The following is a 12,948-nucleotide window of genomic DNA, read 5'->3' as shown; positions in this document are numbered from 1 at the left end:
ATGCTGAAACTTAACAGTTGAAATATTTTTTTGTCCTTAAGTCACAGTTTCACAATTATCATTTACTTTGGCATACTAAACAGAAAAAAGAAGTTCATATTGATAACAGTCTACATTTCTTCCAACTTTTGCAAATGTTTTAATATAACTATGTAACCAAAATGTAAAACCAATTTCAGATTGTAAATATGTATTCAATTGTATGTTCAGATTCTGCCTTTGAAAACATCTATTGCTTCCCATCAGTATGTATCTTTGCCTTTAAATGGGGAAATACGCCCCTCATCTTCAAATAAGGGTTCCTAACTACTCTCATTAAATGTCTGATTTGACTTAGGTGAAACAGCTATGGTGCTTTGGTGACAGTATTTAAATCTCATATCTGTAAAATGTTTCTAGGAAAATTGATCTGAAATAGAAAACCTTTACCATTCTGATGAACAAAGTAAATTTCTAAATGTCTCAATTTCAGAAACGAGCTTTCAATACTAACAATTTTTGTTTTTATTCCCAGCGTTCCAGTGGTGCCCTTGCCATTCCCTTGTGCGCATTCCAGGGTACTGTGTCTCTCCATGCACCTACAGGGAAAACCCTATCTCTTTCTACCTATGAAGTAAGCGCAGAAGGGCAAAAAATAACTCCAGCCTCTAAGAAAATAGAAGTCTATCGATCCAAAAGTGTTGGCCATGAACCAAACTCAGAAGATTCTTCATCCGCATTTGCAGACACCAGTGTGAAAATACACTTGGAGGTTCTTGAAATTTGCGATAATGAAGAGGCCTTGGACACAGTATCAATCATTAGTAACATAAGCCAGTCCTCCACACAAGTCAGATCTCCATCCCTACGTTACTCCAGGAAAGAAAACAGATTTGTTTCATGTGATCTAGGGGAAACAGCCTCATACTCCCTCTTTTTACCCACAAGTAATCCTGATGGTGATATCAACATCTCTATTCCAGACACCGTGGAAGCACACAGGCAGAACAGTAAAAGACAGCATCAAGAGAGGGATGGCTACCAGGAGGAAATTCAATTGTTAAATAAAGCTTACAGAAAAAGAGAGGAAGAAAGCAAGGGTAGTTAGTGGCTATTTGGTCTAACAGGAGCAAGAATGGATCTGCAACATCAACTGTGAAACTAACATATTTGTTATGAGACCGATTTCCTTTTATTTGTTGGTTTACATAAGCTTTCCTGATTTAATAGTTAATTTTTTTGTGGCAGTAACTGGAACTAGTGTAAACATTTAAGTACATTTGATGTGTTACTTAATGATCACACACTGTGGTAATTAAAAGATTTTGCTTCTTACCTGATCTCTAAAAAATCTTTTCTAAATCAAATCTTGGCCTAGTTTACTAATGTTTTTGCTCATGTTTGTCAACCTCTGAGTAAACAGAAAATTGTATAAACTCAGTGAATATACTGTTCCATGCATATGTTTCTACACATAATGTTGGCCTTTTATGCAAAGGGGAAAAAGGGAAATTCTGGGAATGGAAGAAATGTAACAAAACTCCAAGTTGTATTTGAAGAAACTTGCCTAAATGTGGCTAGCAAAACAAGCTTATTATACTTAACTGCTTTAGCTTTATATTCTTCTGTAAAATGAAGTTAGCTTCCAACTGGGAAACATGCATGTTCCTAGTCTATAAATAGTTGTTTCCTTCATTTCTACCAAATACAAATTGTTTACTGAGTGTTTTTTTCTTTCTTTCTTACCTATAACAGTTTTCCTTTCATGTTTTCAGTATGTCAAGACTGTCCCATAAAACAAATATGTTATATTTTACAGGTGGAATTATTAGTATCTTTAACTCAAAACTTTGTAATCGTATACTTTACCCTAAAATTGCTTTTTAAAAAAAAAATTTGAGTGGAAATTGGGAAAAAATAATCTGGCAGATTTGGTTCTGTGAGGTGCTTCCAACTATGGTAGGCTTCTGGATACAGCAGATGAAAAACCCCTAAGTCTTAAACAAAATTGTCTTGCCTTTAAAGCTGTGGATTGGGCAAACTTTCTTAGTCATTCTTGAAATAGAAAATATTCAAATATTGCAACAAGTTTAGGTGCTTTTTTTGTTTCTTCTCTAAAGACGTGTTATCTCAAAGAAACAATTGAACCTATTTTATTAAATGACTGTAAGGTATACATTTCAAGATCATTCTAAAATGCATTAGATTGTAAAAATGCAGGAATCACCTTGTCAGAATAACAGTAATGTGTATTTCAAAACTTACAAAGTGATTTTTCTTCAAATTGCTTTATTCAAACCTTCCTGTAAACATATATGAAATGTGTCACCTAAAAGTTTCTTCTCCAAAGTTACTGAGTTGGCATTTTACATAGTCTTAGACTTTGTGCCCCTCACATTACTCACATATTTTACTGATTTATTTATTTACAGATTGAGTAAATTGTGTTTTAGAATAGTTTATTTTGGTTTCTATTTCATTATGTTGAATAAGAATTCAAAATTACTTGACATGGAGTTTCAGAATGTTTCATCTTCAGAGGATGTTTTGTTGCCCCAAAGACAAGTCATTTTCAAAATAATTACCTCAATGGACTTTCTCCATCTTTAACTTCTCAATATCTAGCTATCTAAATTTGAGAAACATATGTAGTACCATTAATGTCTGTAAAGCAAACCTCAAATAATGTGTAACATATAAATTCAAAGTCAAATGTATTCTCATTACAAATATATTTTATTTTAAAAGACTATCACCAACATTAACAGCTATTTTAACACAGTGACAAATGGACAGATCAATCAGATATTATAAATCAATAGCACTAAATATCCTCATAAAAGAAAAATGGAATATTCTAATAATGCTTTGTAAAAGATAGGGTTTGATATCTTAATCTTATATGCACAATTTTCTGAAAGAAAGATATTGCTGCTTTAAAATGCAATTTCTGGGAAAAAGAAAATCAGACACAGGATTACAATAAAACTGAAGACAATACCAAAGATTTGAAGGCAAACATATTCTTTATAACTGCACAGCAATTTGAATGGGATGCAGATTATAACAGAAATTAAGGTTTAAAGAGCATAAGAATTGGATAGAAGACTATAATCCCCATTTTCCCTTTCATTTTATTTTAACTGGACAAGGGCTCAAACTGGGGAAATTGGAAAAATAATCAGGATATTCCCATTTAATTGCCCTTCGTTGCTAAATTAACTGTATAATGATACACATAAAAATTATGCTGCATTGAAACAACACCAGGAATTTTAAACCCAAAGTTATAATTTGAAAAGCTAATCAGCATCATATACTAAACTGCAACACTTCCAACTCCAAGCCAAAAATAGCTGAATATACAAGAAAAATCTACTAGAGCTGTGCCGAAGCATGAATGGCATTCCAAATCCTTGTTAAGGGAAAGGAGGAAGATGAAACTACACAAGTTTACTTAAGTCTTCTTACTCATTAGAGTGATCCTGATTATGAAAGTGTGTTTCTAGTAGAGGAAATACCTTTATAGATATCTTGTGATATAGCCAAATATCTTACCCTTGTATAGTTATATTGTTCTTCTTATTAATAAATACTGTGTTTTGTATAGCTATCTTTCTCTATAAACTGGTGTATCTGAAGGCAAAACTTCTTGTTACCTAATAAAAATATCACCATCTGGTGGTGACTCCTATAAACTGCAAACACAACACGTAATCCCCAAGAGGCCCTAATAGTAGAAACACCTAATATATAATCCCTAAGACTTCTGAGAGTTGTCACTGACAGAAGCAAATCATTTTGAAGACAGCAAATGCCACAGTATTACTTAAAATATAATAAAAAGAGACTTAGTTATGTATATTTTTAAAGCTTTTCTTGACGTGGTTCTGTAATACTGGATTTTACAAATCAACTTTTCCTTAATTTCTTATACTTTTCAGCTACTTTTATTCATTTCTTCATTCTAATATTTCATAAATGACCATTACATAACTAAAAATTGCTCTAGGCACTTGGTTTTATAATTTTTGAACAAAACCCAAACAAAACAAATATATATATATTTACTGTGAGTTTGAGACAACCACGAAGTCAGAGAACACAGTCCACACAAGACTGCCCTCACTCCTGACACAAATCGCAAATTCAAGGAGTTCCCAAAACGAATGCTAGTTTCAATAATTCACTAGAAGGACTCACAGAATTCACAGAAAACTGTATACTCATAGTTATGGTTTATTACAGTGAAAGGATACAGATTAAAATCACCCTAAAGAAGAGGTCATAGAGCCAAGTCCAGGAACAGTTGTAAATGTGGGACTTCTGTGGTATTCTCCCCATGGAGCCATGGACAGCATTACTTTCTTTGGCATCAATGTGTAACAACGTGCACAGAATACTGCCAAGCAGAAAATCTCAACTGAACGTTGGTGTCCAGAATCCTTACTGGGGCTCCATCATTGTAGGAGCAAGGGTAAGCATGGTTGACTACTCACATAACTGATGTCTCTTTCTAGTCCCCACAGTCCCCTCTCAAAAACACATTGTTACTATCTACTGGTCCAAGGCCCCCAGACAAAGATACTCTTTTCAGGCATACCATTCCAAGGACTTAGAAATTACCTCCCCTGAAGCTGAGGACAAAGGCCAAACCTCTCTTTGGATAGGTTAAGTTCTTTTCTACATATTTACATATATACATATGGTAGTGATAAGTATGTGGTAAACATATACGTATGATAGTTTTAAGTGTATTGATGGAAAATAGGAACCAAAGGTAATAATGGCTAAAGAGTAAATTAAAACAAAGGGGAAAAGATGGGAAAAGTGCTTTTTTCAATAATTTAGTCAGAAAAGCCTTCACTGATAAAGTAACATTTCATCAGAGTCTCAAATAAAGTGAGTTAACATGCTATGTGATTATCTAGGGAAATCACAGTCTCAGCAAAGGGGACAGCAAGTATCCAGAAGTAGGAGTGTGCCTTTTGTGCTCTGTGAAACCATCAAGGAGGTCTACGTCAATGCAGCTGAATGAAAACGGGAGAAAGTGGTTGGAGATAATGGCAGGAGGAGACAGATTATTAGTGCCTTGCAGACTAGTTATGAACTTTGAGTCTTGTTGTAAATGAAGTAAAAAGCTATTGGAGGGTTCTGAGCAAAAAAGTGACATGACCTCATTTCAAAAATGATTGTCTATTGCAAGGGTCTATAAAACTATAAGGTTACAAAGACCACCGCAGAAAGAACAGTTAGGCTATTTTAGTAGTCTAGGCTAGAGATGATGTTGGCTTAGGGTGGTAGTAGTAGATGGCATCAGAATTGTATTATGATTCAATAAATGGAGAGGATTTCCTAGTTAACATGAAAAAAATTACACATTTCTTAAAAGCCTATCTATGAAGCCTGTAGCTTGAGGGAAAAACAATTATCACATGTATTTCCTGTCAGTATGCTGCAATATCTCAATGTTTCTCAACTCCTCTATGTATCACAGAGACTAGACGACAGAAAACTTTATTTCCAAGCCCCTTTTTTTCAGCAAAGTTTTGAGTTCAGCATCTAACAATGACGGACACTTGTACAAGATTTGGAAGGCAGAGTTGAAGAGAAGCAGCAGCAAATAAATGAATGTTCCTTTATGAGTAGGGCCTTTCTTCTTTAAGATATGGTTCAGGGGTCTAGGTTCATGGAGTTTTACATTTTTAATGTATGGTTCTTATAATCATTATGCTCATCTGCATCAGCTGACAGATGGGAAAAGGACATGAAGGATTCTGCACTGGAGTGCTTAGCACGACTGGCCTGAAAGAACTGCACCTCAGTCACTACAGCTTACGCTATTGGATAGAACTAAATACAGAGCCACAGTTGATTCCAAAGGAGACTAGGAAATACATCTAGCTGTGTACAGGAAGAAGAACCCAAAATATGGTGAAGAGCTAGCTAGCCTGTCTTTGTTACATGCCCTAATACCAACTAGACAATCACAAATTATGCCATAATAGAATGGCATAAAAAGCACTCCCTGCCCATTTTTATAAGCTGCAGAGGCAGAGGCACTGAACACAGTTAATCGAACAATGATACATTTTCCCAACTTTGAACTGTATGGTCTTAACCCTGAATCTGTGACGTCAACACTCTAGTTCTGACTATACTGCTCTAGATGTAAGTTAGTTTATAAAATCTCTTCTACAGCTTAATATACAAAAAAGATCATATCCACTAGTCTTTGCTACAGTCTTGAAGTCTTAATTTCAAATACGTAAGAGAATACACATACACAAACATTCATACACACACACAGAAACATATCTTCCTCTCAAGAATAGGCAGTCACTTTCCAGAATTGAGCAAAGATCCAAATATAAAACAACTTTGAACACAGTATTTTGCAATATGATATAGAGCAGTTTAGATACCCAGAGCCACGTTGCTTTTAAAACACTTTGTTAGAGAAGAGGACCTTTGTTCTACCTTCACATATGCATAGTCTCACTGGGTAATTTTTCAAGAATAAAGGAAAAAATATGCCTCAGAGGTAAATTGTATTCTCCACCGCTTAGTAGAAATACAACTTCCAAAAACTTTCTTTCTTTTTTTTTTTTTTTTTTGAGACAGACTCTTTTTCTGTCGCCCAGGCTAGTATGCAGTGGCATGATCTTGGCTCACTGCAACCTCCACCTGCCAGGTTCAAATAATTCTCCTGCTTCAGCCTTACGAGTAGCTGGGATTACAGGCACCTGCCACCACGCCCAGCTAATTTTTGGTAGAGATGGGGTTTCACATTGGCCAGGTTGGTCTCAAACTTTTGACCTCAGGTGATTCGCCTGCGTCGGCCTCCCAAAGTGTTGGGATTGCAGGCATGAGCCACCATGCCCAGCCCGGAAAACTTTCTCATGTCAGGGTCAAAAAATTATTAGAGTTTAGACAAAGCCCTGGTTATCTAGTTAAGAGTGGTAGAGTTACATATCTACTTATAATTGAAGGCTTAAGACCCTGTGTTTTCATTATCTTTTTTAAATTAAAAACAATTCTATTCATTAAAAATAATTTCTTAGCACTCTTTCACAATATTTTTTTCCAAGATCCAAGACTGCATGCTTAAATTGGGTGAGGAAAATCCACCAATGTAATGAGATTGTGTAGCTTTAACAGGAAAATGTTACAGAAATCTCTCAAGAAGTTATTTAATATGGATCTTGGAATCCTATGACCTTACAAAGTCACACTGTTTTCCTTTTTATGGGAAACAGATGGAATTAGTAGGCAGACATGGCATTTGTTCACAGAGATATCTGGTTCACCTAGGATAGTGCTATTTTAGAATTGTTTTTCTTCCATACTACATGTTCTCCTTCTTCTTTTTTTTTAATTTTTTCTAAGACAGGGTCTTACTCTGTTGTTCAGGCTGGAGTGAAGTGGCATGAAAGCACTCACTGCAGCCTCGATCTCCTGGTCTCCAGTGATCCTCCCACCTCAGCCTCCCAAACAGCTGGGACCACAAGCTTCACACCACCATGCCTGGCTAATTTTTTAATTTTTTTGTAGAGACAGGGTCTCCCTATGTTACCCAGATGGGTCTCTAATTCTTGCATCCTGCTCTGCTAATGGGACTCTGGCTCTACTCCCACAGCATGCTAAGGCCCTAACTGTCCTTAAACCTAGGTAGACATCTGTAACTGTCCCAACTAGTAAAACACTGTGGAAGTGATGTTACATGCCATTTCAGGCTAGTTCATAAAGATGTCAAATGTCAAGTACTTCCACCTTGCTTGGTGACACTTTCTTTTGAATATAGCTGCAATGCTGTGAGGAGGCTCAAACTAAGCCACACAGAGAAACCAAATGGAGACGCTATATGTAGGTGTTCCAGTCCATAGCCAAATTTTACATTCTGCAGAAGGGTAGGGGCACCTTTATCAGCATGTCCCGCATCCCCACCTCCCAGTGGAATTAGGGGTTAAAGGTTTCATTTTCCAAGAACACTGAAGAAAATCTCCATCACCCCTATGCCTTCATGAATATTATACCTATGAATAAATTAAATAAGAGTTGTTTCACGGGATTCAAATAAAAAATGATGTAGAATAAGGCTGGGCGCGGTGGCTCAAGCCTGTAATCCCAGCACTTTGGGAGGCCGAGGCGGGTGGATCACGAGGTCAAGAGATCGAGACCATCCTGGTCAACACGGTGAAACCCCGTCTCTACTAAAAATATAAAAAATTAGCTGGGCATGGTGGCGCATGCCGGTAATCCCAGCTACTCAGGAGGCTGAGGCAGGAGAATTGCCTGAACCCAGGAGGCGGAGGTTTAGGTGAGCCGAGATCGGGCCATTGCACTCCAGCCTGGGTAACAAGAGCAAAACTCCGTCTCAAAAAAAAAAAAAAAAAGATGTAGAATAAAAGATTCCCTAATATTAAGAAATTGTGATAGCTTCCAAGGGTGGTGTGGTTCTGTGCAGCTCACTTTTGCTGCATTCCAGAGGAGACAGTGGGTTGAGGGGGAGAGCAGAATCACAACACCAAATGCTGTGGTTTTGAAAATAGCTATGCATTCTCTGGCCCAACCCATCATTAGTGAAGACGACATTTGAGAGATACATTTTTGTTGGCTGCTCAAAGAACAGCACACAACAGAGAACCAGTAAGAAGAACAACGGCAATTACAATGAACCATCCCATTTGTTTTCTGGCATTAGGTAATGTAAAAATTTTTGTGGTTCCAATCAAGGGAGGGTTTAAGAAAAAGGAGATAACTATTGACATTTTCCTTCCAATCAATATCTCTCAGGTCTTTCATTGAAAATCTTCCTTTTGTGCAGATTTTTACTATAATGACATTTGTTCAAAGTGTTTGCCTAAAGAACAATCTCAAGCATACCTTAAGTACTACTTCATGCTGAAGAAGTATGGAAAACATAGTAATTTTACACTTCTAACTACCTAGGATCAGCAAACTTGAGGTGAAGGGTAATAAAACAATTTATCAGAAAATAGAGATAATGCAAACTTTCTATGGGGCGCTCATGAGGATTGCGTGAAATGAGATAAGAAATTGTACTACTTTTCTAGAGTTGTCATAAAAAATTACTACAGTCTTAACACAAATTTACTATTTTACAGTTCTGTAGCGTAATGTTTTGACAAGAGTCTTCACTGGGCTAAAATCAAGGGGTTGATACAATTGTATTTCTTTTTATTTATTTTTCTTCATGTTGGATGAGCAATGTGCTGATACTGTAACAAGGTTTGAGGGTGGCACATCTCACACATGCGCATGAATACCCAATCATTATGCTCATGAACTATGAAAGGATCAGTATAGTTCTGTTTCTTTCCAGAAGCCCTAGGGAATATCTATTGTCTTTTCCAGTTTCTAGCAGCTGCCTGAATTATTTGCTTGTGACCCCTTCCTCCATCTTCAAAGCTACCAACAGCTAGTCAAACCCTTATGTCACATCACTATGACCTTCTGTTCTGCCACCTTCACTTTTAAGGACCCTTATAATTACATAGGGCTCGCCCAAATAATTCAGTATATCTCCCTATTTTAAAGTCAGCTGCATTCATCGGGTTTCTCAGAGAAACTAAAAGGACAGACATAGATACACAGAAAATGAGCTATATCATGAGAGATTGGATCACATGATTACGGAGACTGAGAAGTCCTATAATATGCTTTCTATAAGTTGGAGACCTTGGAAAGCTGGTGGTATAGTTCTAACCCAAGCCTAAAGGCCTGAGAACCAAGAGCGCTGATATCCAATAACGGGAAGGATGCCCTAGCTCAAGAAGAGATAGTAAATTCGCCTTCCACATTTTTGTTCTACTTGAGCCCTCAATGGATTGGATGAAGCCCACTTATACTGATGTGGGTGATCTTCTTTACTCAGTCTATGAATTCAAATGCAAATCCTTTCCAGAAACACCCTCACGGACCCAGTTTAAAATAATGTTTTACCATCTCTGTGAGTATCACTTAGCCCAATTAACTTGACAAATAGAATTAACTATCACATCAGCTGATTAGCAACCTTACTTTCCCCTGGCCATGTAATATATTCGCAGTTTCCAGGGAGTTTCCATGGACATCTCAGCCAGGCACAGTGGCTCACACTCGTAATCTCAGCACTTTGGGAGGTTGAGGTGGGAGGATCACTTGATCCCAGGAGTTCAAGACGAGCCTGGGCAACATAGCAATACCCCATCTCTACAAATAATAAAAAAAAAAAAATAGCCAGGCATGGTGGTATACACCTGCAGTCCTAGCTACTTAGAAGGCTGAGGTGAAAGGTTTGCTTGAGTCTGAGAGATGGAAGCTGTAATAAGCCATGGTCATGCCACTGCATTCCATCCTGGGCAGCAGAGTGAGAGCCCACCTAAAAAAAAAAAAAAAAAAAAAAGACAGACATCTGGGGCCATTATTCTGCCAACCACAAATGCTTGTCACCTAGTCCAATACCTAGCAAATGCAAATGCTAAGTGACAAATAAACACTAATTCTCTTCCTCACTTACTCTCCATATTAGTCTGTTTGGGCTGTCATAACAAAATACCACAGCCTGGGCAGCTGAAACAACAAACATTTGTTTCTTAAAGTCTGGAAACAAGGAAGTCCAAGACCAAGGTGCCAGCTAATTCAGTTCCTAATGAGGGCTGTCAATGAAGAGTCAAACACTAAAACATCTGAAGATATTTATTCTGCGTCAAATACCAATGACCATGGCCCATGACACAGTCCCAGGAGATACTGAGAACATGTGTTCAAGGTGGTCAGGCTACAGCTTTGTTCTATATATTTTAGGAAGACATAAGACATCAATTGATATATGTAAGAGGTACACTGGTTCCACATGGAAATGTGGGACAATTCAAAGTGGGAGGGTTTCCTGGTCATAGGTGAATTCAAAGATTTTCTGATTGATTTAAAGAGTTTATCTAAAGACTGGGATCAACAGAAGGGACTGTCTGGGTTAAGATAAGGAGTCATGGAGACCAAGGTTCTTATTACATGGATAAGGTCTCCAGATATTGTAAATACTTCTTATCCAATTTAAAAAGGTTCCAGACTCTTAGTTCTCTCATGGATCAGGGAGATTTGGAAAGGGAAAGAGATTCTCTACAGAATGTAGATTTCCCCATAAGAGACAGCTTTGAAGGGCCATCAAAATATGTCAAAGAAATATATTTTGGAGGAAAATGCTTTCTTTCAGGGCCTACTGTTATTTGATATCAGACTGCCATAAACAGTCTGTTCTGTAAGTCTTAAGGTCTCTGCTTCAATGTTAATGCTGGTCAGCTATACCTGACTCCAAAGGAAGGAAGCTATAATGAGGCATATCCAACCACCCATTCCCATGATGGCCTGAACTAGTATTTCAAGTTTACTTTAGAATGCTCTTGGCTGACAGGACGGGTCCATGCAGTTGGTTGGGAGGGCTTCCAATTTTATTTTGGGGCCAGGTGTGGTGTTTCACACCTGTAATCCCAGCACTTTAGGAAGCCGAAGCAAGAGGACTGCTTGAGCCCAAGAGTTCAAGACCAGATCAGGCAACACAGATCAGGAAGACCTCATCTCTACCAAAAATTTTTTTAAATTAGCTGGATGTGGCAGTACCCATCTATGGTCCCAGCTACTTTAGGGGGCTGAGGTGAGAGGATTGCTTGAACCAGGGAGGATGGGGCTGCAGTGAGCTATGATTGTGCCACTGCACTCCAGCCTGGGCAACAGAGCAAGAATCCATCTAAAAAAAAAAAGAGAGAGAGAGAATTTTATTTTTGGTTTACAGAGCTATTTCTGGAGTGTAGAGGCTGTTTTGTCCTCACATGGCCTTTCCTCTGAGAGGCAGGAACAAGCTCTCCGATGGCATTTTTTTTTTTTTTTCCTGAGACGGAGTCTCCCACCGTTGCCTGAACTGGAGTGCAGTGGCGGCTCACTGCAACCTCTCCGCCTCCTGGGTTCAAGCGATACTCCTGTCTCAGCTTCCCCCCAGTAACTGGGATTACAGATGCCTGCCACCACACCCAGCTAATTTTTTGTATTTTTAGTTGATGGTCTCGATCTCCTGATCTCGTGATCCACTTACTTTGGCCTCCCAAAGTGCTGGGATTGCAGGCATGAGCCACCACGCCCAGCCGATGTCTCTTTTTAAAGGGCACTAAACCTATTGGATCACGATCTCACCTTTACAATTTCATTTTGCTTTAATTACATTTTTTAGAGTTCTCATCTCTAAATACAGCCACACTGGGAGTTAGGGCTTCATAATGAATTTTGCAAGAACACAATGATTTAGCCCGTAACGCTCTCACCATTTTCTTACCACTTTGCCCTTATCATCTTCAATATGCCTACTCACTCTCATCTATTAAAAAATTTACATACTTTTTATATCAGGAGTACCCAACTGGAATGCTTTTATAGGAATTATTCATTCCTGTGGCCTTAATCATATTTGTCAAGAACTCCCAAAATGCAAAATTTTAGCCTACCCTCTCTTTTGTTTTTTTTGAAACAGAGTCTAGCTCTGTTGCCCAGGCTGGAACGTAGTGGCATGATCTTGGCTCACTGCAATCTCCACTTCCTGGGTTCAAGTGATTCTCCTCCCTCAGCCTCCTGAGTAGCTGGGATTACAGGCGTGTATCATGCTTTGCTAATTTTTGTATTTTTAGTAGAGATAGGGTCTCACCATGTTGGCCAGGCTCTCAGTGATCTGCTCACCTTAGCCTCCCAAAGTACTGGGATTACAGGTATAAGCCACCACACCCAGCCTCTGTGCTTTTAACTCATAACCAACTGCTTTCCAGATACTCCATTTGTATGTTTCATAGGCTCCTCAAAGTCTACATGTACAAATAAAGCACATTAACTCTTCCTGCTCCCCACCCACAAAATGTTCCTTGTCCTGTATTTCTCATCTCAGGATATAATGTACCTCCCCACGTGTTAATATTTCAAATCATA

The 12,948-nt window shown here is 38.1% G+C and overlaps 1 protein-coding gene, 1 long non-coding RNA gene and 1 other non-coding gene across 6 annotated transcripts in view; 1 reads left to right on the top strand and 2 right to left on the bottom strand.

The window, feature by feature from the left end:
- The window catches only part of GPR149 (G protein-coupled receptor 149), an 80,283-nt gene extending 79,172 nt beyond the window's left edge, over window positions 1-1,111 (top strand). Inside the window, exon 4 of the mRNA XM_003925013.3 lies at window positions 515-1,111. Coding sequence (XP_003925062.1) covers window positions 515-1,087 — 573 coding nt within the window. The 3' untranslated portion in view covers window positions 1,088-1,111. The remainder of the gene's footprint in view (window positions 1-514) is intronic.
- The window catches only part of LOC141585592 (uncharacterized), a 402,245-nt gene that overhangs the window by 387,126 nt on the left and 2,171 nt on the right, over window positions 1-12,948 (bottom strand). The window lies entirely within an intron of this gene.
- Window positions 9,198-9,301, bottom strand: LOC120368373 (small nucleolar RNA U13). Its single transcript, XR_005582528.1, has one exon. It is a non-coding gene; the product is annotated as a small nucleolar RNA U13 (small nucleolar RNA).

Source organism: Saimiri boliviensis, chromosome 9, assembly GCF_048565385.1.
Source record: "Saimiri boliviensis isolate mSaiBol1 chromosome 9, mSaiBol1.pri, whole genome shotgun sequence".
Taxonomy (NCBI): Eukaryota; Metazoa; Chordata; class Mammalia; order Primates; family Cebidae; genus Saimiri; species Saimiri boliviensis.
The sequence above is the reverse complement of the archived record's forward strand: the minus strand, read 5'-3'. Positions and strand labels throughout refer to the sequence as shown.